Below are 27199 nucleotides of genomic sequence, written 5' to 3'. Positions count from 1 at the left end.
CGCTTCCAGAGTTTTGAAGAGCGGGAGATGAGGCTGCGAACCCAGAAGTCTCCCGCCAGAGCGGGAGGTTTGGGAAGCCTACTTATAGCAGCATGTTATGGAAGCATAGGAAAGAAAGATGTGAATGCCAAATTTGTACAAACGGAGGCAATTTGCAATTGAAGTAACAAGATAATTTAATTTGAAATCCTATCAACAGCTTGATAAATCTTAAAGCAATTTGATGCACCAAACTGGGCACTTGTACTGGAAACCAGGCCAAAAAGAAGCAAAGGAGATCTTTTGGGGTTTTTTTTTCTTAAATAGCTCAGGGCAAGCTTTCTAGGAACCTATGATGCTGGCAACATAAAAAAGAAATGGAAAAAGAGACATGTGAATTCGTATTTTCAAGAGTCTCACCTCTGAGTTTGTTTTAACTAGCCAAAGCCAAATGATCCCTACAAGCTCAAATCTGCACTCACCCTTTATTCTTTTTATATATCTAGTAAAAAATAGAAATCCTCAAACCAAACAATATGTTTTTTTTACTGCAAAAAGTCCAGTCTATCTCATAGCGATGTAAGAAGAAACAAACAGGCTGGGTCCAGACTGGCAGCTTTAGGAGCACCGGAAGCAACTCAAATCGGGCTGGTTCAAAATGGAGTGGCTGAATCCCGATCAGACGTGAGATGCCTGCTTTCCTGCTTACAGAATCTCTTCTAAAATGAAACCATTCTTGCTGCAACATGATGCTGAGGTTGGTGCAGACATATTAATAGCCCTCTGTATAGTCTGAATAGTCAAATCTTCATTACTAAGTATCCAAGAATAGACATGGATGAAATTCCCAATTTGCAAACAGAAATGAATTTTCTATCCAGTCCGAGAAAAAGCAACGAGTGCCTCAGAAATGCACAGAAAGAAATGGGTTCCTTCCAGTCAAGGCAAAGATTTATTGCCCAATTGTCATTAAGGAGTTTTTAGACCTCTTCCTCTGTTGCTCAGACCCTCATGATCTGCCAGTTGCATCATCCCCCAAGTGTGCTTAGGAAGTTGAACGCCAACATTCAGTTTTCCTCCACCAGTGCAAGTTGAGGTTCAGTGCTGAACTGCAGCTTTTACTGGTTCATTACAGCGCTCCATCCCATATGACTCATGAATTTTAAGGATACCTGGCTGGGTTCCATTTTTGCTGGCAAAAACTTCATAACGCAACCTTACTTCTAATCCGAAGCAGAAGGAGCCTCCAACCATATGTGGAAGCCGCCCTTCTGGCGCTTGCTCAGGATCCAATTATGAAATCCATGCAGAGGGGAAGGGCAAAATTACTGACTTCTATCCAGTTTTGAAGGTGAGATACAAAACAAGATGTTCATACTCAGGCTGAATTTTATAGGTTACAAGGAAGACTGGAGAGAAAACTGCCTCTCCAATGTCCCTCCTCAACTAGCCATATGCTTAGTTAGAGAGCAGGGAGATCAGCACTATCAACAGGGAATCTTTTTTTGCTTTAGAAGCCCAAGAAATATGGGCTGAGGAGGGAGAGAAGAGCAGTGATCAGATGACTGGGAAGTTACCGTAAGTAGCAGCAGGTGAAGGGGGGTTGCAACAGGGGAAAGGAGCCAGATGGATCAGGGCAAAGCTGAGCAGATGTTGCCACTTAAAGACAGAGCAAAGTTTGAATCCAGTTGCACCTTTAAGACCAACAAAGTTTAATTTGGGGCATAAGCTCTTGTGCGCACGCACATTCCTTCAGATCAAAACTTTGTTCTGTTGCTTTAGACCAACATGGCTACCCACCTGAATCTACTTACAGACAGAAACGAAGAGATGCAGTCAGGGGGCGTTTTGTAGAAAAATAGGTGGTGGAGCTCATTAGCATAACTCATTAGCAAATGCCCCCCCCCCAGCCAAATACAAAAAAACAACTACTGTGATGTGTTGGCTACCAATATTTCTTAAAATCATTTTAAAACCTTTGCAAATATCTTTTTGTATTTCGTATTATGGCAGAGATCCGTTTTCACATTTCAATATGACAAAAAAAAGTCCTATGAGCACCCGGATGTAAGCCCACTTCGTCAACGGGCTTCCTCAGGAGTAATCTTTCATACAATTCTTCCAGGGTTACCAGCCTCCTCGCCACAACCCAATGCAAATGTTCTTCTACACCATCTTCAAGTTCTTTCATCCTGGAATAAACCAAAATACACTCAATAACACTTAAGTGCATGTACTTTTATCAGGAGCTAATGCCAGTCCAAACTATTTTTTTGACCAGATGCACCAGCCTTCTGGAGTTAAGGCTCTCTACAATATTTGTATTGAAAGCAAGCTGTTCTTTTGGATGGCCAATTGCTCTTCTGCTCTCTCTATTTAATCATTTTTAATTATTTTTAATTTTTATTTCGAGCAAGCCATTCCGTTGACAGCAAATTTGCTCAAGCCACTTAAGTGTAAGGTTCAAAACAGGCCAGCCCTGTGTTTCTACTAAATGCAAAAATCTCTTAAGAGTCTACTGCTTCCAATACAAATATTGTAGAGAGCCTTAAAGGCCAGCAAACTCCAGAAGGCTTGTGCATCTGGTCAAAAAAATTGGACTGGCTTTAGCTCCTAATAGAAGTAATAGAAGTACATGCACTTACGTGTTATTGAGTGTATTTTGGTTTATTCCAGGATGAAAGAACTTGAAGATGGTGTAGAAGAACATTTGCATTGGGTTGTGGCGAGGAGGCTGTAACCCTGGAAGAATTGTATGGAAGATTACTCCTGAGGAAGTCCACTGACGAAGTGGGCTTACATCCGGGTGCTCATAGGACTTCTTTTTTTGTCATATTGAAATGTGAAAATGGATCTCTTCATAATATGAAGTACAAAAATATATTTGCAAAGGTTTTAAAATAATTTTAATAAATATTGTTAGCCAGCACATCACAGTAGTTGTTTTTTGTATTACTTGTCTTATGAACTGTGATCCCTTTTTGTTGATTATACCTCCCCCCCCCCCAGCCAAAAGCAACCAGATGCAAGAAAGGAGAGCCCCAGGCGAGCGAGGTCTGATTGGGTTGGCTAGAGATCCAGCCAACCCAAGCAGGCCTCACTCGCCTGGGGCTCACCTGGGCCACCCCCTCCCCCCACTCAAAAGGCCAGCAAGCCATTTGCCGCCCAAAATCAAATAAGAAGTGGAGAAAGGGTGGCGTGGGCTTCTCCCGGGGTTAGTGAGGGCTGCTAGGGGCATGGCAAAGCTCCTGGTGGCTGGCTGGCCGGCTGCTCTCCTAATCCAGGGATTGTTATGCAGCTGCACCTACTATTCAGTGGACAAGGTAGGTAGATGGGGAGGGAGAGGAGGAACCCTCAGAAAGGTTCAGGAGCTGTGCTCGTGTGAGTTCCTGTTGAATCTGAGGCCTGGATGCAGTACAAGAAAGAGTTCTATAAAGTAGCAGAGATGCTATCCACACATAGCATCTCAGAAACCACAGGCATTACACCATAATATACCAGTAATCAGAAACAAGAGGCCTCAGAGCTATATCTGACCTCCTCAGTACCACCACAACTCTTCTACACTCTCCACTTCTGCACAGGAAAGAAAAGTGTGATGAAAACAGTGGCCATGGAATGGAAGCTGACAGGAAAACAGAAATTAGAGAAAGCACAATTTCCAGAATGAGCTTTTGTGAGTAAGAGCCACTGTTTAGAACCCAGCAGAAGTCAGAGGGGAGGACACAGAAGGAACCATCAGCAATCTTATGATGTCAGAATGATGTTATGCCTCTCTATGAATTACCCAAAACTCTATGGTAAAATTCTAAAATGGACTAACAACATTGCCAGGTTTTTCCTAGAAGTAATACCATGCTGTCACCAACAACAGGTTCCCCCAGGCTTCCCAATCCCCAGGTCCCAGCAGGGGATCCCCCGGCTTTACAGGCTTCCCCCCACCCTCAGCCAGCTGGCCGACAGGGGGAAGCCTTGCCTCACAGTCACCATGTACCTCTAGAGCTCTAGCAGGTTTAGAAACCTGCAAACACGTCCGTTTTTTAAAATGTGTGCCTTTAAAGTTGAGCAAGAAACAGGAAGTGCTTCGTGGGGAAGGGTCAACGGCAGTTTCGTCAGAGCACAGACCCTCCGTTCGTTTTGCTTTCATTTTCAGAACAAGTAAAGTGGAGGAACCAGACCCAGTAAGTGTGTGTGTGAGAGAGGGAGGGGGGCAGGGGATTCCCCAGTTTGGAGGCCCTCCCCCCACTTTAGAAAGCTTTAGAAAGTGGGGGGGGGAGGGAAATGTCTGCTGGGCACTCCATTATACTCTAAGGAGAACGATTCCCATAGGGAATAATGGGGAATTGATCCGCAGGTATCTGGGGCTCTTGGGGGGGGGGTGTTCTTTGAGATAGAGGCACCAAATCTGCAGCATAGCATCTGATGCCTTTCCTCAAAACACCCTCCAAGTTTCAAAATGATTGGATCAGGGGGGCCAATTCTGTGAGCCCCCAAAGAAGGTGCCCCTATCCTTCATTATTTCTAAATGAGAGAAGGCACTGAAAAGGTGTGCAGTCCCTTTCAATGTGATGGCCAGAGCTCCCTTTGGAGTTCAATTGTACTTGTTCCAACCTTGCTCATGACTCCATCCCAATGTCTCCTGGCCACAACCCCAAAGTCCCCAGATATTTCTTAAATTGGACTTGGCAACTAGGGTTGCCAATCCCCAGGTGGGGGCAGGAGATCCCCCGGTTTGGAGGCCCTCCCCCCACTTCAGGGTCGTCAGAAAGAGGGGGGAGGGGAGGGAAATGTCTGCTGGGAACTCTATTATTCCCTATGGAGATTTACTCCCATAGAAAATCATGGAGAATTGATCCGTGGGTATCTGGGGCTCTGGGGGGGGGGTGTTTTTTGGGGTAGAGGCACCATATTTTCAGTATAGCATCTAGTGCCTCTCCCCAAAATACCCCCCAAGTTTCAAAAAGATTGGACCAGGGGATCCAATTCTATGAGCCCCAAAAGAAGGTGCCCCTATCCTTCATTATTTCCTATGGAAGGAAGGCATTAAAAAGGTGCGCCATCCCTTTAAATGTGATGGCCAGAACTCCCTTTGGAGTTTAATTATGCTTGTCACAGCCTTGATCTTGGCTCCACCCCTAATGTCTCCTGGCTCCACCCCCAAATTCTCCTGTCTCCACCCCCAAAGTCCCCAGATATTTCTTGAATTGGACTTGGCAACCCTAGGTCCCCCCCCCCCTTTATTTTTCTTGCACTATGAGGAAATAAGATCTGAGGGATCCTCTGCGTCTGGAAAACGGGCTGGCTCACAGTTCATAGCTCACTTCTTCAGATACTATGGAAAGGAAATCATTTTGGAGATATTTATAAGAGAAAATCATTGGGTGGGGGGAGGAATTGAACCAGGCTTGGTATGAATCCTTTCATAAAACTTTCAGGTGTGCTTTCCTGCGTAAAGGACTGTTTTTGAGAGGCCTGTGTTTTTACATCAATATGGGACCAGCACAGAGAAAACCAGAATCCAATTTTAGAGAAAAGGTAGCTACCAAAAAGGGTTTTTTAGAGTGAACGCTGCCTGTGGATTAAAAGTACAGCACACAGTTTGGGACAGAAATAGCACATGCAGAGTTAGAGAGCGAGTTAAGCAGACTGTCACCTGGTTCCGCAGTAGATTAGTCTGAGCTACGAGATGCGCTTGTAGCTTTCCTTGGCACCACTGCGGCGCAGCTTTCTCGAGCAATGAGACAGGCTGTGCGATAGCATTTTCAAAACAAAAACAAGAAAACAGATGGACATCTTTTGAGTTGTTTTTTTTTAAAGTGAACAGAAGTGTTATGGGGCCAGGCTGAGCCAAGGACCCCAGAAAAGGAAGGAAAAAAGACACATTAAGAGACAAGTTAGGGGTGATTCCTACATAGCATGCCAAGTCAAGCGGTAATTAACACTCCCACAGTATGCTCAAAGGGCACCAGAAGGTCAGGAGAGCTTACAAAACAGCCAGCTGCAAAGAGCAACAGAGAAGAAATTGTTAGTCATTTAGAAGGCACTGAATTCTAGCTTTGGGGTTTCCCTGGGTGAAATACCAGAAACTTTCAGAGAAGAGGGGATTAAATAGACATTGTTATTTACAGACATGCAGATTTAGATTTTGCAGCACTTTTTTTTTTTTTAAGCATAATACAAAATAAGTAGTAGTGCCTGCTTTTAAAGGTAGGCCTTTCATCAACTGGATGGCAGTGAGAGAGATACGGGGAGGGACGGTGGCTCAGTGGTAGAGCATCTGCTTGGGAAGCAGAAAGTCCCAGGTTCAATCCCCGGCATCTCCAACTAAAAAGGGTCCAGGCAAGTAGGTGTGAAAAACCTCAGCTTGGGAACCTCGAGAGCCGCTGCCAGTCTGAGAAGACAATACTGACTTTGATGGACCAAGGGTCTGGTTCAATATAAGGCAACTTCATATGTTCATATGTACCCAAAAGGTGCTAGTTCTCCACGCACTGAAGGATTAGGATGGAAGCTGGACCTGTCGTACTTCTCCTTGCCACACTAGCTATTATGGAGCCCTACAGCCATAAGGCAGACGATGGGGTCCTAAGAAAAACCAGGATGCACAAAAGGGGAAAGAAGACTGATACTTCTCAGAAGATTTCCAAGTGTCCTGGTCTGAAGAGGAATTACTTAGAACTCTCTTTGTCAATTCTGTTACCCTTTGTAATCAGCACAAGCAAAGTATTCCTTCTGAAATAATTAACACTGTGGGATATTTAAGGAGTAAACAATCCAATCTGCCTGGATAACTTTCAAGTTGATGACTTTCGTTATTTTTCTACATACTGTATACTGTATAATGTTTTATTGAATGTTGTTAGCCGCCCTGAGCCTGCCTAGGCGGGGAGGGCGGGATACAAATAAAATTTAATAATAATAATAATAATAAATATGCAGTTTCATTATATAATTTATATGGCCACTCTCAGCTTGGAGCAAGCCCTCATAAATTAATTATATTAATCACTACTTTAATCATACCAGGAAAAAGTAGCAGCATATTTTTAAAAAAAAAAATAGTATTGATCTGGTTAAAAAGAGAGGTTTATAAAATTGAGTATGCATCTGAAGAGGCAGCATATAAGTACTCTAAATAAACAAATAAAATAAATTTTCTAAGTGCTCTAGAATAAAGTGGTATTGATTCAACAATAAGCTCAGAAACTGCATTTAGTAGACACATTAACTCTTAGTTGGCTTCCTGCCACGCAAACATATTACACTGCTTTTTAAAAAAAAACAAAACTAGGATTGATTCTGCAGTAGTAGTCGTTCCACCCTCAGGCTTCTACTTTCCCCAGCTCAACCAGTTGATTCCCCACCAGTTGCCGCGTGGCCATATTTTGACCCGCATCTCCCTCCAATTTTCCCCATGTCTTCCTGACCTTGTTTTTTAGAGATCAGGAAGACACCGAGAAAATTGGAGGGAGCTGCAGATCAAAATGCACCCACACAGCAACTGGCGGGGAATCGATTGGTTGAGCTGGGGAAAACAGAAGCCCAATGGCAGAGCAACTGCTACTGTGGAATCAGTTCAGGAGTACTTTCCGGGCTATTATTCTGCCAATCTGAAATGTCTGGTAAACTAGCAGTACAATCCTAAATAGATGTACTCATTGCTATGTCCACTAGTCAACAGGCTTAGAAGGATACAACTTGGTTTAGTATTGCAGCCTTCCAGTCAAATCCTATGCATATTTACCTGGGAGTAAGCCCTGCATAAAATATTGCAACTTATATCTCAGTAAACCTGCCTAGCATTGTGCTAGTTAGTTCTTGTTTGGGTTGAAGGGAATTGCTCTTATGCTATGCTAACAGAAGAATGAGTGAAACAAAACTATTTTGGTTCATAGGGTGGACGCAGAAGCAGCATCCTGTTCAGCATTACTAATCCGTATCAGCTCTCCCCTGTCACCGCAGGAAGAAAGAAGGTTTTACCGGTAACTTAGACTGTGCCTCTCCCATCAATCTCTAACCAAATACCTTAGAAGAATAAAGAAGAAGAAGAAGAAGAAGAAGAAGAAGAAGAAGAAGAAGAAGAAGAAGAAGAAGAAGAAGAAGAAGAAGAAGAAGAAGAAGAAGAAGAAGAAGAAGAAGAAGAAGAAGAAGAAGAAGAAGAAGAAGAAGAAGAAGAAGAAGAATTGCAGATTTATACCCCGCCCTTCTCCCTGAATCAGAGACTCAGAGCGGCTTACAATCTCCTATGTCTTCTCCCCCCACAACAGACACCCTGTGAGGTGGATGGGGCTGAGAGTGCTCTCACAGCAGCTGCCCTTTCAAGGACAACTCTTGCGATAGCTATGGCTAACCCAAGGCCATTCCAGCAGGTGCAAGTGGAGGAGTGGGGAATCAAACCCGGTTCTCCCAGATAAGAGTCCACACACTTAACCACTTCACCAAACTGGCTCTCAGAGGCAAATATCGGTTGGGGGTCACACATGCTAAATCATGCCGTTTCAGTCCACTTCAGAAACTGTTTGAAAGTGGATTTTGCCATTTCACACAGCAAAATCCAGTTTGAAAGTGCCTTGAATGTGGATTGACAGTTCATTATTTAGTGTGTGCGACCACACCCATTCAGTGACAAATGCCAGGGGTATAGAGAATTTAATTTTTCCGTTAGTAATAAATGTTGACTCTGTCCAAGCAGAAGAGCAACATTCATTAAGAGGATAATGTAGAAGATATATAAGCCTGGGTTCTAGGTGGGATACTTGTTCCATTCTCATGAAATCTTCCCAACTCTTGTCTCTGTTGACTTGGTCAATAACACTTAGTAACATCTGAGTGGCCTCAGATGGGAACATGTAGAAGTCATACTTTTAAAGAGATGCAATATACCCCCCAAGAACATCCAGGGTTTGGGTACACAATTTGCTCTGGGCTGATGCATCAAAGATGGCACTACCTTCAAGATAACCACTGATCCGTCAGTAGACAATGGACTCTGAGCCACACTACAAGAGTCCCAACCTCTTTGACAATCAAGGAGGAAGAAGTTGTGTACCGAAATACGATGATGCTCACAGAAATTCTCCATGCTCAATCCACACAAAGAGTCGCCTTCATCCTTTGCAGGCTTCTCATCTTCCTTTCTTTCACTTTGACATCTCAACGTAAGTATGTCCTTGGCGTGTTCGCTGTAAATAACTGCTTTAGTGATTTCTTTTTTTAAAAAAAGCTTGTATTTCTTTGTCGAACGGTATTAAAAAGCTAGGCCAGAGGTTTTAAATTACAAGGACATCGTCTTCAAATGGAAAGTAAACAGTAATTCATTTGAAATCTGATTTAAAATGCTCTGTGTCACCTGTTCAAGAAAAAGAGGGGCAATCGTGCTACTTCTTTACCTTGGCAATTTTAGCTTCATCTTTCTTCTTTGCTGTTTGAAGAGATTCATAATGGTGCCTGGCGCTGTCATAATCCACAAGTTTCCTCCCCCGTTTAGCTATGCGAGACTAGGAAAGAAGGCAAAGAGACGAAAGAGAACAATCGTTACTGAATTCCACAGTCGCATGATCTAATGGCGTAACAAACTCAACAGTCCAAACGTACATGCATTTTGTACAGTGTGCCAGTACCTGGCAACCATCTGGGGGCCAATTTACGGAAGGGAATTTAGAAGGCAAAATGGTGCCTTGAGTGAATACAGTTTGCCTTACCCTATTCGTTCTGTATGTGGCGAGCTATGAATCAGATCCTATGGCAGGATTTCTGCAAACGGAAGAGTGCTGATTCTCAGCAATTCCCTAATCGCACGGTAGACTTCCAGCTCACCCTAAATGAGGTCGCCCGTTCCCCAGCAACAGCATTTAAAGGCATTTGGGGCTGCAGCACGAGAGGGAGGCAAGGAAAATGGAAATTCCTTCCACCAGCTGAAATGCTCTGCAAGGTCTATACCTATATATGCAACTACTTTATGAGTATATTTGGGTAGTTAAAAACTGCCTGAGCAGCAGTCACAACAGTGGCCCTGAGTTAAGCAGCAACCACAGCACATGCCTCCCATTTCATCACCAACTGGTTCTGAGTTAAGCAGCAACTAAATGAATCAATGCCTCCTTCTGGGTTCCAGACAGCCAGGTATGAACCAAGAAGGTCCTGGAGTGCTGAGTTCAGCTCAGCTTGCTCCCTGCTGTTCAAGACAGTGGCCCTCTGGGGACTTTCCTGTAAATTAAAACCAGCAGTCTGTCACTGGCCTGTTTCATACATGCCAATCACCAAAGCTGTGCAAAGAAGAACAGGTGCTCTGCTAAACGGTTGCCATCTGGGTAGCAAAATCAAAATCAAAAATTACTCATTCATCCGCAGAAGAAATGCCAAACTGCAGAGCTCATCTCGCCACTCTGAAACCAGTGTTAGAGTACAAAAAATATACCAAAAGCCACTTTGGCTTTTATTCCTGTCATAGAAGCTGGATGCAGTTCAGTGAACTTCACCTAGCCCTCTTCAAATTAATCTCTAAACTAAATGATCTAGAAGATGAAGATGAAGATATTGGATTTATATCCCGCCCTCCACTCCGAAGAGTCTCAGAGCGGCTCACAATCTCCTTTCCCTTCCTCCCCCACAACAGACACCCTGTGAGGTGGGTGGGGCTGGAGAGGGCTCTCACAGCAGCTGCCCTTTCAAGGACAACCTCCGCCAGAGCTATGGCTGACCCAAGGCCATTCCAGCAGGTGCAAGTGGAAGCGTGGGGAATCAAACCCGGTTCTCCCAGATAAGAGTCCGCACACTTCACCACTACACCAAACTGGCTCTCTTCCTCCCCCACAACAGACAGCCTGTGAAGTGGGTGGGGCTGGAGAGAGCTCTCACAGCAGCTGCCCTTTCGAGGACAACCTCTGCCAGAGCTAATGGCTGACCCAAGGCCATTCCAGCAGGTGCAAGTGGAGGAGTGGGGAATCAAACCCGGTTCTCCCAGATAAGAGTCCGCACACTTAACCACTACACCAAACCGGCTCTCCACATCTAGTGCCAGAGGCAGATCTATTATCCCACACAAACACCCAAGTGAATTATTTAAGATTTATTCAAGATAAACTGGTTAACATAAAAAGGAAGAGATGCACTAAAACTTGGTTAGGCATATGTATCATCAGAAGGCAGCCATTGTGGTTTACAGCAGAGTGTCGTAGGCACTAAAAAGAACGGAGTCCCAAACCTTGTAGGGTTGTTAGACCCCCAGTGGAGATGGGGGTCCCCTGACGCCAGGCTCTGACCTCCCAGCTGCCAGTCTGCTGACTGGTGGGAAGGACTTGCCAGTAGAAAGAAGGCCTATGCCATCTTGCCAGTGTCACACCGGAAGTGACATCACATCAGCCACTTCCTAGCAATGCTCTGGTACTTTATTTATTTATTTATTACTTTAAATTTATATCCTGCCCTCTATGCAAGCGGACTCATGGCGGCTAACAATCAATTCTATGAGACAATTTAAAACCAATAAAATACATTTGAAACATTTTGTGGTGCTATACACTTTGATATGGCAGGAACTTTCTTTTCCTGATAATGATCCCATGATATTCGTAGCTCCTCAGCGGTGAAACTTGGACAAAACCTTTATGGTAGAAGCCAGTTTTTTGCTCAATTACCAGAATGTCACCTGCAAGTCACTGGCATGATGACATCACTTCCTGTGTAATGTCGGTGGCTTGGCCTAGTCCATCTTCTTTCTGCTTAGAAACTGGCATGTCTTGAATGGTTACTAGTGCATGGCTCATGACCTTCAAATTCTGGCTACGCTTGCGCTACAACTCTGAACCGAGGAACTATATCTCTCAAATGCCCTCTGAATTTAATTTGTCAAATGGGTCAGCACAAATTGAGAGAAAAATAAAAGCAATGGGTTTATCCCTAGAACTATTGTTCATGCCGTCCTTCACCACCGCAGTCCAACAAATTAAAAACAGGTTGCTAGATACTGAGTGCCAAGACCTATACAGTCTGGCTAAGAAAAACTTGTTCCCCACTGAGTTTTGAGATCTCTCTTAGTACTGGGAACATGGCCTCATATCTCTCCGTGTTGCAGGTGCCACAGCAGCGTAGAGCTTTTTCCCTTGCCAGATGCAACGCCATGCCCTCTGCCATTCTTTATGGCAGATTTAACAAGACAGCCTACTCAGTCAGATGCTGTCTCTGTAAGCAAAAATGTGTAGAGTCAGTTACTCATATTCTTCTTTATTGTAATTTGTATACAGATTTTCGTCACAAGTATTTACATCCTCTTTTAGTTAGCATGGTTGATTGTTCTGATGCACTTAAGGTCTGTAATCTTTTGAACGATACTTCATCTAGGGTCACTGAGAAAGTGGCTAAGTTTCTTTATTCTGTTTTAAGGGCACGTCAGAGGATCTCATAGAAATAGTTTATGTTTATGCTTTTCCTGATGTATATGTATGCAATCGTTCCATTTTATCTTTTTTTAAAATCCAGTTTGCTCTGATATATACATCTATATATTTTATGCCAATAAAGGCTGACTTGACTTGACTTGGTCAGTCCCCCCCATCTCCCACCAGTTGCCAGGAGAGACCTGGTAACCCCCAAAATCTTGCCAAACTATAAAATTATAGATGGCCGAAGAAGACATTATCCAAGAGCCACAACCTATCTCATAAGGCCATGCAGTTTTTAAATGGATAATTGCATGTATAAATGCACTGAGTTCTTTGGAGGAAGTGCAAATGAGGATAAATATACTTTAATGTACTTGCTCTATTTATTATATTCTCTTCAACTAGGGTTGCCAGATCGCCACCCTACCCCCAAGGTCACCAGTAGGGGACGGGGGGAGGGTTAGGGCTGCCAGGTCCAACCTAAGAAACACCTAGAGATTTGGAGATGAAGCCCGGGGAGGATAGGGACCTCCATGAGGTACAAAGCCATAGAGTTCACTCTCCAAAGCATCCATTTTCTCAAGGTGAACTGATCTCTGTAATCTGGAGATGATCTGTAATTCTGAGGAACCTGGTGCACAGTTTCTTAGCCCTTTAGCACACAGATTTTTGGCTGAGTTCAGGACAACAAAATTCTCTACTGCTTCCTTCTCCAGGGATGTTGCTGCATAACAGCTTGCTTTCACCCAGCTCCCTCAGTCACATGGGAGAGATACAAAGCCAAGCAAGCCTCCCTTCCATCCACTAGCTGAGGTCTCCACCTCCTCCTACTTTAGGAAGGGAGAGGGAGGAAAAGGGCAAGAGAGAGCACATGAGAGAGAACCGAGTTGGAGTCCCATGGCAACTTTAAGACCAACAAGTTTTCTTCAAGTTTTCTTCAAGGTATAAGCTTTTGTGCGCATGCACGCTTTGTCACGTTCTCAGGGTGCAGGCAGGCAGGAGTCCAAAGCCAGTCCAAAGTCAAAGTCCAAGGTCAAAGTCCAGGAAGTCAAGCAGGAGCCAAGTCATCAATGCAGAATCACAAACCGGAATCAGAAGTCAATGTCCACGTAATTCAACATACAGTTTGCATTGTGCCAGGAATGCAGAAAACTCCAGTGAACTTCTCTGGCACCGGGCACTTGGGTGGGGCAGCGACAGTGGCTTGCTGCTGCTGTTGCAGGTGAGCCACCATTTGCGTGAGGTGCTGTACCTGAGCGAGCAAGGCTGCTAGCTGCCCAGAGTCTCCGCTTGCCTCCTCATTCATCTTGTGGAATGAGTGTGCGGGTGGAAGCAATCTGTCACATTCTCAGGTTGCAGGCAGGCAGGCAGGAGTCCAAAGCCAGTCCAAGGACAAAGTCCAGGAAGTCAAGCAGGAGCCAAGTCACCAATGCAGAATCACAAACCGGAATCAGAAGTCAATGTCTAAAAGTCAAAAGGTCAGGGTGCCAAGGAAATCAAGCAGGTCAGGATCAAGAAGGAGCGTGGATGCAAGCCAGAGAATAGACTTGTTGCTTCCAAAAGGTTACCAGGTCCTGGGTGGGAGCTATATTGGAGTCTCAATCAGCCTGCTCCCTGGGTGGCAGTGACTCTGCTAGAACTCAGAGCTGAGAGATCTGAAGCATCGGCGTGCCTCATGTCTTCGCTCTGAAAGTTCTTTCCGGAGCCTGCCTCAAACTCTTGAGGTAGGAGGAGGAGAGCTTGGAGGACATTGATCGTCAACAGCTGACACTGGTGTCTGGAGAGAGATTGATGGGCCAGCTGCTGTTTGTTCAGCTGAGGAACTGGCTGGCAACTCTTCCAGGTCTGTTAACCCTTCCAGCTCCTCCTCCTCAGGGCTTATGACACACTTCTTCAGAGTGAGGAAGAGAGGGGGTGGGATTCTTTTGGCAAACACAATTTACATTGAAATGGCCCTGCTCTGCTGTATATTTTGAGACTTGATCTCAGTCTCTCTCACACACACACACATACGTATTAAAAGGAAGGGCTGCAGCAAAGAGATACACTGGAATAAGGGGAAAGATTTAAAAGGAAATTGTTTTAGTTTATTCTGAAAAAAATAGATTAGATTAATCTGTACCTATCTGGGATTTTATTTTCTTTCAACCTTAAACCCTGATTAAGAATTAGAACACTTGGATTGGATTCCATTGTGGGATTGGATTCCAGTTCAGTTCACTAAAGTCAAAAACTGGAAAACTAGATCTCACTATCCATTTCAGTGAAAGTGTACAAGACATACTTTTCTCTTACACCTCTACGATAAATACTGGTGCCATTCTCCATTTTATTAAGCAAATTTCCGACCATATGGATAAAAGATTTCCAGAGAATCAATTATAGCATTCGTGTGTATTTGGCAAAGACTGCTTATCAAGCCTGATCAACCAGAATGAATTTTCCTTTGGGAATCAAAAACTTTTATTTTGTTCCAGAAAGATGAAGAATCATATTATAAGGAACTTCACAGAGAGTATTCAGACTTCAAATTTATCATTCAGACTTCAAATTTATTATTGCAGAAAAACCTTTCAGGACATACTAACATTTACACAACAAGAATCATTCAGTGAACTAAATCTTCTCCTAGATGTTGTAGAACTTCTCAACCCCAAGTGCTGATTGTGCGAGAGGTTTTAGCATGATGAATGCCATTAAAACTAAGATTAGAAATCATCTAGATAACACCTGGAGAAATTAGACATTAGAAATGTCTAATGCGAATAATGTTAATAGTATTTACAGTTTCTGGAAAACAAAGAAAGGAAGGAGAAATTAAATTATTAAATTATTTTCTGTAATGAAATTTGACTTGATTATTGGTTTCCCTTATGTTTATATCATTCTTAAAATATAGTTTAAAATATAGTTTAAAAGAATTCATTCTGAGTTTTTTACAAGATTATGGTAATAATCTTCTAAAAAACTATTTATGCAATAGTCAAATGTAGGCTTGCTCATAGCTTTAATATTAGTAGGTCTTTTGACTCATAAATAGAATTTTAGCTGAGGTTACAGGAATAACATGGAGGAGTGCAGTCGGCTACGGCGTTGGCTCTGACAAATTTGGCTTTTAAAGACATTTTAAGATATTCTTAGCAGACGTGGATTCTATCTGTAAGTTTTAAGACCTTAGTTGTCTGGTATTTGTTTTATTTATATTTTTTATCAGAACAGTGCCAATTGCCATCCGACAGAACCCTCCTAATGGCTTCAGGCAAGCGGCCAAGAGAAATGGAGGAGGAATCTGCTTCTTTGCCAGTTTGCAAACAGTTTAGGATAGAAGACTTTTTTACCTTAAACAACAAGTCCAAATCTGCTCTGCCATCATTTGCTATTAAAACATCAAATCGCTTTTCCCCTCTAGAAGACGAGTTAGAGTCAGCAGAAAAGGAGACACTGACTAATGAGTCTGACCACGAAGATGTCGTAGACCCTCAACTTTAAAGGCGCAGCAGAGACAGGGGGCTTTAAAGGCGCAGCAGAGACAGCATGAGTCACAAATATGCTGTGATAATGAAGAAAGATCCATGTCTTCTGACGAGCTCCCCCCAATTACCCTGATTGCAAGCACAGTGGAATGTATCTTTAAAAAGTTAAAGGGAATGGAAGATCAAATTCTTGACCTTTCTTTGGAAATAAAGAGTTCACTTAGTCCAGCTGGATGATACCTCTGTTGGAGCTTTAGCCCCTTTAAAGCGGCATCCGTCTGCAACACAGGATGTGGATCCCCGGGGCTCCTATATGGAGTCTAAGGTCAGTGTGGGCCATGAAAGGAACAATTGGTTCTACAGCCCAATAAGGTGTGCATCACAGTTTGTTCCTATGGCGGGAAGACCCCATGCTGGAAAAGTAAACTTTTAGTTAAATCTCATCTCTGTGTACTTCTTCATCTGAACTATCACAAAATTGACTTGATTACCATCGAATCACTTAACAATCGGTCTCAAATGCAGAGGATTCTGCTTGCCTTTCAATCCCCCAACATTCCTTCACTAATTTTGAGGTGAAAGAATTACTTGTGGTCGAAGGGGGGTTTCCTTGCGCGGTCCTTTATTAACTCTTAAACTAATGCTCTGCTGCCTGACCTGTCCTCAAGGGACAGTACGCGTAGTAATTCTCATCTTTTGAAGAAGGCATCAACTTCAGTGGCAAAACATCAGGTTTCGATGAGTTTTAAGGAATCCAGAGCATGCTCTGGTCAGTCCCAATCAAACCTCGAGTTGGATAATGAGTCATCAGTGCAGCCCTCTATGAATGTGATGCATAGTCCCCTCAATGTTTCAATAGAAGATGACCTTCTGCAGTCATTTGGGAGCCTTCCCACAAAAGAACAGCAGGCAATCCTTGTAAGACTTGAATGTTCTAAGTGGCAGCTGCAAAGGTCTTCAGAGCTGGGAAAATCAGTTCCTTCAACCAACCTGGATCCTGCAGGCAACCCCCTGTCCCCTTGTCCCCCATCAGCTGACTTAATTGATCTGACTATGGAAGTCTCTTTAACTGGCTCAAGGGCGCCCCAACATAATGGCTGTATTTTCACTGATGACGCAAGGATGCTAGAAAGGATATCCAGTATCAATTGACTACCAGCTAGGGAAGCCACAAGGAATATTCATATTGTCTCCTGAAACATAGCTGGGTGGAAGAGTAAAGTGAATGACTCAGATTTTTTGGACTTTTTGAAATCCTTTGACTGTGTCTTCCTTCAGGAAACTTGGGTGGAAGACAGTTTTTTAGACTGATGGATTTTAAAGTTTTTAATCTCCCTGCTTATAGAACTCACTCTAAAGGTCGCTGGCTGCTTTGGTGAAATCCAACTTACTATTTAAGGTGGTCCTCTTGGATCCTTGCCCGCCATTTGCCCAGGCTTTATTGCTGTCCTCTCCAGCACTGTCTCTAATCATGATTAATGTTTATCTAGCCCCTTCTAATGGAGAGTTGGAGTTTGTTGCTGTCTGGGAGAAATTTTCTGAATATGTGATGTCATTGTCTAGGAAATTCCATACTGCTCAGCTTATGATTTTTGCTGATTTAATGCTCGGATAGGCAGTAATAATCAGAAATGGATCTCTCATTTTGGTTTTGAAGCGGCTGAATCCCTTCCACTACAATTATGTTTGCCCCATTGTTCTAAAGATATTTTAACCAATAAGGCGGGTCTTAGACTAACTGAATTATGCATAGCACATAATGCTATAATATTTAATAGCCTCTCCAAATTTCCAGCTGCAACTGGTTTTACTTTGACAACAGGATTCTTGGGTTTGGCTTATGAGGATGTTTTTTCTACTGATCTTGGGAGGCAACAACAAGCACTAAATACCTTTACAATTAAAATTAACAAACCAAAATCTCAAGGACTATTTTTAAGCCTGCTCAAATCAATCCTCAACCAATTCCAAATGTTCATTAACAACCAAAAGTCCTGGCTCTGTTCTCTTGATCTCACTTCACAATCTAGTATTGGTAACTCAGTCATATATATGGAATGCATTCTCTGAAGTGAAAGGACAGGTTAGGAATCTAACTTCTGTTGAATTATGTGAAATTCAAGAAATAAACCTTTTCAGGTTTCTTAATTAAATTTTCTAAGAAGATTAAAGCAGCTCCCACTTTAAGAAAATAAAAGTTACAGTTCATTCAAAATTTAAAAGCCTGCAATGGAACGGAACCTTCCATGGAACTCCCTCCATGCAGATAACCTTGCAGTCTCAATAATGACACCGAGTCCCAGGAAACTATGACAAATTTCGCACTCGCCTAACGCCATTCGTCTTCTCAGCGCGGCATCCTTCAGATTTCCCACTGTCTGCACCAGAGCTGCAGCAAACATCGCGGTTTTCACACAGCAAACAGAAACTGGTTTTTAGCGGTTTCCGTTTGCTGCGTGAAAACTGCAATGTTTGCTGCAGTCCTGGAGCAGATAGTGGGAAATCCGGAGGACGCTGCACTGAGAAGACAAATGTGACAGCGGCATAAGGTGAGAGTGAAATCGGTCTATATCTTTTAGAGGTGCACACAAAAGCACTCTGGGGCTTTCAGCTGCTGAAAGCATAGGGTTGTCAACTTCTAGAGAGGTGTGGAGATCTCTCTCTCTCTCTCTCCCTCCCTCCCTCTTTCTTTCTTTTTAATCTCTGTATACAGCCCTGAGTTGCCTGCTGATTGCCTTCCAGCAAGTCAGGTGGGCACTTCAGAGGGGGGAGGCATGGCTATTTGGGGAGGGTGCCAGGCAGTTTGGGGAAGGTGCCTGGCAATTGTGGGTACTCCTGTAAGTAGAGGCCTGATTAGTCAAAGGTTACTTTTTGCTACTCTGTATAGCATCAACTCAACAAAAATGTACTGTGAAGGATTTATGTATGCAGCTACTTCAGGCTACATGAAATGGATAACCATGAGAGTCAGGGAAAGCTAGATCTGGATACTGCCGAAGGGGGTTAAATAGGGTATTTGATTTCACTGGGATGAAGCCAAGCTGACCTTTTCCATGTGGGAACATAGTTACAAGCCCTGCCATATGGCAAATACATTTCCTTTACAACCTCCTCAAAGCCATTTGATGCTTGGGAAAGGAAAGCTCACAGGATAGGATCTGATGCTGGGAAAGAAAGAGAAAAAAATGTAGAATGGGACAGTGCCTTTCCCTGTATTGAAGAAATCCTTACCAGATGCATGCAACCACTCTTTCAGAGTGTGTTGCCTGCAGCAACAGGTCCTTCATGGTTAAATTACCTTGACAGCAGGGGGATGTGGCAGAGAAGAAAGGAAAAAAGGGCAAAGACACTCTACCCTAGAGGCTTTACACATGATGTTGTACACTATCGCGTAGCTCAGCCACCAAGTCAACTTTGCATGGCACATATTTTTCATTTTTAAAAAAAGTTTTCATCTAACCCACTTGAATTTGGTTAGCTCTGCTTCTGAACCTAATTCTTTTTTTAAAAAAGATCTTTGTGTGGGTTGTGTCCTATAGAGACTCTATGAATAAATGCATTTTGGGGTGGAAGTCTGACCTGAGTAAAACCTTCGCCAGGTGTTTTGAAAAGTTCTCTCTCTGAGCAGAGAACAGCCAGGAAGGGGGAATAAGCTCTTAAGAAATGCTAATAGGTCTAGCTAGAGACAACGGAATGGTCCAGTCCCACCCACCCCCCCCCACCCCTCCCCCCCAAAAAACCCCCAGGGAACAGAGATTTGGAGGAATTAAGACTAGAAAGACTTCAGGAAGAACCTCCTGGAGATTTCAGGAAAAGTTTTTTTGACCTGGCCTGACCTGATCAGTGAGAGGGGAAAGAGAGAAGATAAAACTTACGGATGCAAGAAGCCTGCCACATTTTCTCTCTCTCTCTTCAGTGCAGATTCCATCAAAGTAGACAGAACTCTTAACTTTTAGTTTAGTTTAGTTTATTTATGATTTATATCCCGCCCTTCCTACCGAAGTGGCTCAGGGCGGCTCACAGCACATAAAATCTAACATAAAAGTATTATCAATCAATCAATCAATCAACCAACCTTTAATGGCATATAAAAACAGATTAAGAAACAATAGGTTAAGAAACAGTAAATAGGTTAAGATACTGTACATCAGGATTAAAACACAGTTACATAAAATCACAGTTAAATGAAACAACAAGACTGTTCCTTGTCTTGACGAATCTTTTCGGCCCAGTACAGAAATGAGGCAGTATTCACAGTTATGTCAGGAGTAACATCCTTCAGAACAAGCTGGACCTTATCTGGGTCAGCCAGACCCATCTTATTTAGAAGTATTTTGAAATCAATAAGCGCCAACTTAATTTTGAAAAAAACAAAAATCCTTGTCTTTTCAAGAACTTGGAAATTATTCAAATGGGATTTTAATGGAAATAGAATAGAGCAGGTCAGACACTTTTAAGTATCTAGGCATTCATTTTCATAAAAGTATTAAATTTAAACATTTTACATAGTTAAAACATTAAAAAAACTGAGGTCTGGAGGAATCCCTTGCCATGTGCTGGCCTGCACACCTGAAGGAGGCTTGAAGGGAACACCACGTGTAAAAATCTGTAACTTCCTAAACTAAGCTAAGGAGCCTGCCTTATATTTAACAACTGATAAGGGTACATATAGAGGGAGGGGCAGAGGAATTGTTTCTTACCCATTTCTTAGAGGGAGGAATGGAAGAATTGTGTTTTACTCATTTCTTTTGACTCCCTTGGTCAATTTGGTAATGTGCTAAGATATGCTTGTAATAGGCTTCCCAATCCCCAGGTCCCAGCGGGGGATCCCCCGGTTTTACAGGCTTCCCCCCTCCCCCAGCCAGCTGGCCGGCGGGGGAAGCCCCACCCCCACAGCCATTATGCACCTCCATGAACGATTCCCATAGGGAATGATGGGGAATTGATCTGCGGGTATTGAGGGCTCTGGGGGGCTGTTTTTTGAGGTAGAAGTGCCAAATTTTCAGTATAGCATTTAGTGCCTCTCCCCAAAATAACTCCCAAGTTTCAAAAAGATTGGACCAGGGGGTTTAATTCTGTGAGCCCCAAAAGAAGGTGCCCCTATCCTTCATTATTTTCTATGGAAGGAAGGCATTTTAAAAGGTGTGCTGTCCCTTTAAATATGATGGCCAGAACTCCCTTGGAGTTCAATTATGCTTGTCACATCCTTGCTCCTGGCTCCACCCCCATGTCTCCTGGCCCCACCCCCAAAGTCTCCTGGCCCCACCCCCAAAGTCCCCAGATATTTCTTGAATTGGACTTGGCAACCCTAGCTTGTAAACATTTTACGTAAGAGTATGCTTGTCATGTGCTAAGAGTATCCTTGCAAACAAGATACTTTATAACTTCAGATGTGGTAGTGGTTCTGACAGTGCCACGTAGACCTCCACCAATCTTGGACATACTATTTTAAAAGAAGCACCAGGAGGAAGTTGAAAGCAATCAGTTGGAAGGGGCTATTCCCCTGTTGTTCAGTTGCACTGTCGAGTCCGACCCTTTGTGACCCCATGGACAAAGTCACGCCACCATCCTGTCTTCCACCATCCCGCTATTCCCCTAGTGGCGTACAAAGCAGTAAACTACCCCCTCCCCCCCCCCATGCTAAACAGACTTTGGGCAGCAGGAGACACAAAGGCAAGGACTCAGAATTTGGAAGGAAAGCTGGGAGTCCGGACCCTTCCAGTGGGCAATTCCTACAAAGGTCAGGTGGTGCTGACAGTTGAACAGAGAGAGAAGAAAGCTCCTCCAGATGTAGGGAAAACCAAGGAGGGCAGGGGGGAACAGGGCCTGCAGGCTAGAGCAGAACCATTCTGCCACAGACTTCATGTTCAGAAGGTCCTCACAGATGTCTCTTAAAGGTTCCCTCTCCCTCCTCCCGCAGGGCCAAACAGTGTGACACTTTTATCTAAGTTGAGTCTGGGTTCTTCTAAGGTTGCCAGGTCCCCCCGGTCACTGGTGGCGGTGAGGGTAGAGTTGCCATGTACAGGTTGTGAAACTCCTGGAGAAATAAGGATGGAGCCTGGGGAGGACAGGGATATCAGTGGAGTACAATGCTCTAGAGTCTACCCTCCAAATAATCCGTTTTCTCCTGAAGAACTGATCTCTGCAGTCTGGAGATGACCTGTAATTCGGAGGGATCCCCAGGTCCCACCTGGAGGCTGGAATCCCTAGGTTCTCCTAACCCATCTCACATTCCCCTCAATCAGAGATCAGAAGCTGGGAATAAATATCCCAAGCATCACAGAGGCCCGATTTGGATTGGGACCATGGTGCAGGAGGAGGAGAAAAGGCTTCCCCCATACCACCTCCCCAACCCAAACCAGCCCTGGCTAGGAGTGATTTTTGCCCCAATGCGTACAGTAACCATGGCTGGCCCACCCACCAGGCAAACTGGGCATTTGCTTAGAACATGGGCAGGGGAAGAGGCACCGAAATCGGCCCTCGCCCCCACCCTGTCCCCTAGGCAAATCCATATTTGCCTTCCCCTCTCTCCCTTCCTCCCAAATTTTAATGCTCAGGAATGGGCGGTGAAGTGCTGCACATCCGGGGCTCATTCAAGGCTGCCCCCTACCCACCGATCAGCTGATCGGTGGATGAAGCAGTGCAGAGACCACTGGCTCCTATGCTGGCCTCCTGGCGCACTCACCATGATCAGCACTGGGGCAGTGGGAAGGACAAGCAAGCCGCTGAAAAAGTCCTCCCCGCTTCCTTCTTGGATCACATGAGAAGGAAGTGGGGAGGAGGCAGCAACGGCTGCCGCTTTTTCAGCAGCTCACTCGTCCTTCCCACTGCCGCTGCCCCAGTGCTGATCGTGGTGAGCGCCCTGGAAGGCTGGCATAGGAGCTGCTGACCCTCACGTGGCTTTACCCGCCAATCAGCTGATTAGCGCGGGTGGCCTTGAAAGAGCCCTGGGAGCATGGCGCTTCACCGGCCATCCAGGGCATTAAAACTAGGAGGCAGGGGGAAGCACCATGGAGGGGGGCACGGGTGGAGGGCGGTGTGCAGCAATGCTGCCTGGGGTGCCATATGCCCTAGGGCCAACCCTGACAGTAACTACCCTGAGGGGCTGCACATGTAGCCGTGAGTATAGAAATAGCAGCCCCAGAGACATTTTGCATCAGAAAAATGCATGGGGGGAAGGCTGAAGCCCCTTCCCTCTGTGGTTATGATTCAAATTGGACCCTTGCAGCCCTGGGGAAATTTCTAGCCACTGATGTCTGACCAATGGGCATAAGAGTCAAGTTGAAGGAACACAGACCCAAATCTAGGGGGTAAGTCCTAAGCCCTAAGACCTCAGAACACCTAATGCTTGGAGTCAAAGGCACTGCTGTGAACACAGAGGGCGTTTTCGGACTGACCTTACTCCGGAGCGACGTCCCTCTTCACCGCGCAGCGTCTGCGTGGATTTCGCACCAACTGCTCCGCAGAACCCGGAAGAGCCGCAAAGTCCCGCGGCTTTTGCATCGCAAATGTAAACCGCCAAAAACCAGTTTACATTTGCGATGCAAACACCGCGGGACTTTGCGGCTCTTCCGGGTTCTGCGGAGCAGTTGGTGCGAAATCCGCGCAGACGCTGCGCGGTGAAGAGGGGCGTCGCTCCGGAGTAAGGTCAGTGGGAAAACGCCCAGAGACTCTCACCCCTCTTTTACTAGCACAGCTCCTGATTGGGCAAAAACACAGAGGAAGCAATAGGGCCCATTTCTCCTTAATCACAGCCAAATGGGATTTTCTTCACAGGGCTCCCAGGACTCCTCCGCTTGTCAGCGTATCAGAAGGTTTTCATGAGAAGAGAGAGATGGGCAAGGTTCATATCTGCCCTTGGATTCACAGCGATGCAAACCTTTATTTGTACTTGCTATTTAGCAAGCACCACAGAACGTACATTTGTGCAGGAAATATGGTCCAATCCAAACAACTTTTAAAAAAAAATCGGGAGAGATACCAACACATTAAAAACCAATTTTGCTTTTGCAGTCTGCAGTATGAAACCAGGGGGGGGGGGACTTGAATCACCCTTGTGTCCGGGCTAGTTTTATACAACGTTAAAATAATCAGATAAAGAAAATACAACTAATGCATTTCACAGTCAGGGGTCTGAGTGAAGGGGAAAAAATGTGTCATTAAAATATATTAAAAGAAGAAATTTATCAGAGAATAGGAGGCTAGGGTACAGCAAAACACAGCAGTGAACATTTGCCAGGAGATTAGACAAAGGAAGTGTAATGTACTGAGAACCGAGACGGTTTGAAGGCAACGTGGTTTATTCAGTAGCAGATTACAAGAAAGGGAGCACGCGGGCCAGGTCCCGGTTATATACATTATCTGGAACTGCCCCCTTGTCTGACCAGTCCAATCCTGGTCAGTCAAACTTCCCGCCACAGATCTTGATGGGCGGGGCATCTGGCGAGCCACATCCGGGGACCCACAGGTCGCCTCAGTAGCGATCGCCATGCGGTAACAGCTTATGTTCAAGACATAACAGGAAGTTTTGCATCATACTTGATGGCACTTCTAGATGTTTTAGACATTCTATGGAGTTAAATGTAATAATAACCATATTCGTTTACTGGGCAAATGCACAGTGCTGGACATTGCATGTACTATACAGCAATTATTTTTATCCATCAAAATAAGGACAGGGATGGGTAAACACAGCACACATCCTGCCTACATATCAGATTTCAGAATAAGAGAGTTGGAAGGGGTCTTACAGGCCATGTAGTCCAATCCCCTGCTCAATGAAAGAAAGCCACAACATCCCCAAAGCCACTGATAAACTTCGGGCAAGGAGTGCCTACCCACACAAAGTTAATTGGTTTCATTGTTAATGGATGACAATTCTTACCATTACCAGGTGCCTCCTAACATTCAACTGAAATCTACCCCCCTGCATCTTAAGCCCACCATAGATGGGCTCGCCCTCTAGAACAGCAGAGGAATATTTGCCCTCTAGAACAGCAGAGGAATACTTTCAGGTATTTGAAGATTGCAGACACACTCCCCTTAGCCTTCTCTTCTGGCTGAACATACCCAGGCTGATTCCGTACTCACCTTTCTCCGGGGCAGACTTCCATTTATGGGCGGAGCAAACTGGCGATTTTGCACCAGTTGCTCCATGCCGGCATTTTGCACGGGGCAAATCGTGGGTTTGCCCCGCACAAAATGCCAGCGCGGAGCAACTGGTGCGAAATCGCCAGTTTGCTCTGCCCAGAAATGGAAGCCTGCCCTGGAGAAAGGTGAGTGCGGAATCAGCCCCAGTCTCTTCACCTGTCCTCACAGAACACGTTTTCCAGAACCCCAACAATCTTCATTGTCCTCTTCTGAACATATTCCAGTTTGTCTACATCTTTCTTAAAGCATGGCGACCAGAACCACATTAGGTCTGACTAGCAGAGAACAGAGTTAAACTATTACTCAGATTCTATGCTTCTCTTAATAGGACTTAAAATTGCATTCATCTTTTTTTTTTTTTTTGCAGCCATATTACATCACTAACTCGGGCTCAGCTTTGAAATGAATCAAATTTGATAAGGGTTCTCTCCATCCCTTCATAAAAGACAATGATAAAGAAGAGTTTATACTGTAGTTACACATTATGTCCAACGTTGGCCCATGGGTAAGTAGGTGGATGGAGCCCTATTCCCCCATCCCACATAGTTCAGAGCCATTTTGCCTAACATTAAAATTGAGTTCCTCTCCTCTCAACAAGGAATCCTTTCCCCTAAAATAGCTCATAATGAACAAAGTAAGTATCTCATGCAGCTAGTTTTCTCATACAATTCTCCCTTGGTATCTGCACCACATGGTTCTTCCCCCCCCACAATCACACAAATACCAATATTAAAAAAAAGGATTACAAGAAAGTAGTGAAAGAACCATACTTTTATATCTGGGAACTGGCCGAGGTAGGTGTCCATAGTTAACAGTGCCTGATCCACCAGCTTCTGATGGAAGTCCATCCACAGCAGGTCATTGTTCTACAAGACAATTGAGAAAATCTGTGACCAAGAATGCAGCCATATTGGTACCTTTACATGCACAAAAAAGAAAGTAAAATTTCATATATTATGCATGACAAACCCAGCAAGCACACCTTTTGCACCAAGATGCAGCCAATGTGATCTCCCTTTGTGATATGCATTTGCCAATGTTTGCTTATCCCATTTTTGGGTGCAAAAATGTAGTCTCAGCTGCATCCATACAGTGACGATCATCTGTGCAGTTCTCATTGCCACTGCAAATGCACAGCATCCACATGGCAGTTTTCCATGCATTTCCCTTACCTCAGCCCCCTCTGCCACAAGAACCACCCCCCCAATACACACTAGTGGAGGTAATTGACAGTAATACAGTGACACTAGAGCAATATATCAACTGTTGATAATTTTAAAAATCCCTTCAGTGCTACAGGGAAGGGAAATGAAATGCTGGTGCAGAGGCTGAAGAAAAGAAAATGGCACTAAAGTGAGATGAAGTATTAAAAATATGTACTGTCCCATGTAAACACCATGCAAATGCATGTGGACAGCAATCTTTCCAAAAGTTCATATCAGACCAAGTTCTGGAAGACTGGAGCAAAGCAGGATAAAAAGTGAAAAGCGTATGATTACAAGGTTATATAATGCGGCTGCTCTCAACTAACAAAAACCTCTAAAATTATATCACAATCTGTTCAAAGTCTACTGCTTTTAAATCTATCTCTTGGCAGGCCATGGGATTGCACATGGCTAACTTTTCTCATTAGGAACATAAGAACATGAGAGAAGCCATGTTGGATCAGGCCAATGGCCCATCCAGTCCAACACTCTGTGTCACATAAGAACATAAGAGAAGCCATGTTGGATCAGGCCAATGGCCCATCCAGTCCAACACTCTGTGTCACATAAGAACATGAGAGAAGCCATGTTGGATCAGGCCAATGGCCCATCCAGTCCAACACTCTGTCACACAGTAGCCAAAAAAAACAATTGCCATCAAGAGGTCCACCAGTGGAGCTAGAAGCCCTTCCACTGTGCCCTCCGCCAAGCACAAGAATACAGAGTATCACTGCCCCAGAAAGAGAGTTCCAACAATAAGCTGTGGCTAATAGCCACTGATGGACCTCTGTGCCATATGCTTATCCATTCTCCTCTTGAAGCTGTCTATGCTTGTAGCTGCCACCACCTCCTGTGGCAATGAATTCCACATGTTAATCACCCTTTGGGTGAGGAAGTACTTCCTTTTATTAGTTCTAACCCGACTGCTCAGCAATTTCATTGTCCACGAGTTCTTATATTGTGAGAAAGGGAGAAAAGTACTTCTTTCTCTACCATCTCTATCCCATGCATA

At 44.3% G+C, this 27199-nt stretch overlaps 1 protein-coding gene across 15 annotated transcripts in view; it reads right to left on the bottom strand.

Moving 5' to 3' along the window:
• The window catches only part of BIN1 (bridging integrator 1), a 188109-nt gene that overhangs the window by 60802 nt on the left and 100108 nt on the right, over nucleotides 1-27199 (bottom strand). For 10 of the 15 annotated variants that reach the window (XM_060263260.1, XM_060263251.1, XM_060263254.1 and 7 more), the window contains exons 5-7: nucleotides 25753-25848; nucleotides 9369-9476; nucleotides 5633-5725 (exon numbers count right to left, since the gene is read on the bottom strand). In XM_060263260.1, coding sequence (XP_060119243.1) covers nucleotides 5633-5725; nucleotides 9369-9476; nucleotides 25753-25848 — 297 coding nt within the window. The remainder of the gene's footprint in view (nucleotides 1-5632; nucleotides 5726-9368; nucleotides 9477-25752; nucleotides 25849-27199) is intronic. The other 5 variants (XM_060263262.1, XM_060263265.1, XM_060263266.1 and 2 more) reach the window with 1 other exon arrangement.

This window comes from Heteronotia binoei, chromosome 21 (genome assembly GCF_032191835.1).
Source record: "Heteronotia binoei isolate CCM8104 ecotype False Entrance Well chromosome 21, APGP_CSIRO_Hbin_v1, whole genome shotgun sequence".
Taxonomy (NCBI): Eukaryota; Metazoa; Chordata; class Lepidosauria; order Squamata; family Gekkonidae; genus Heteronotia; species Heteronotia binoei.
Note: the sequence above shows the minus strand (reverse complement) of the source record. Positions and strands in the feature narration are given on the sequence as shown.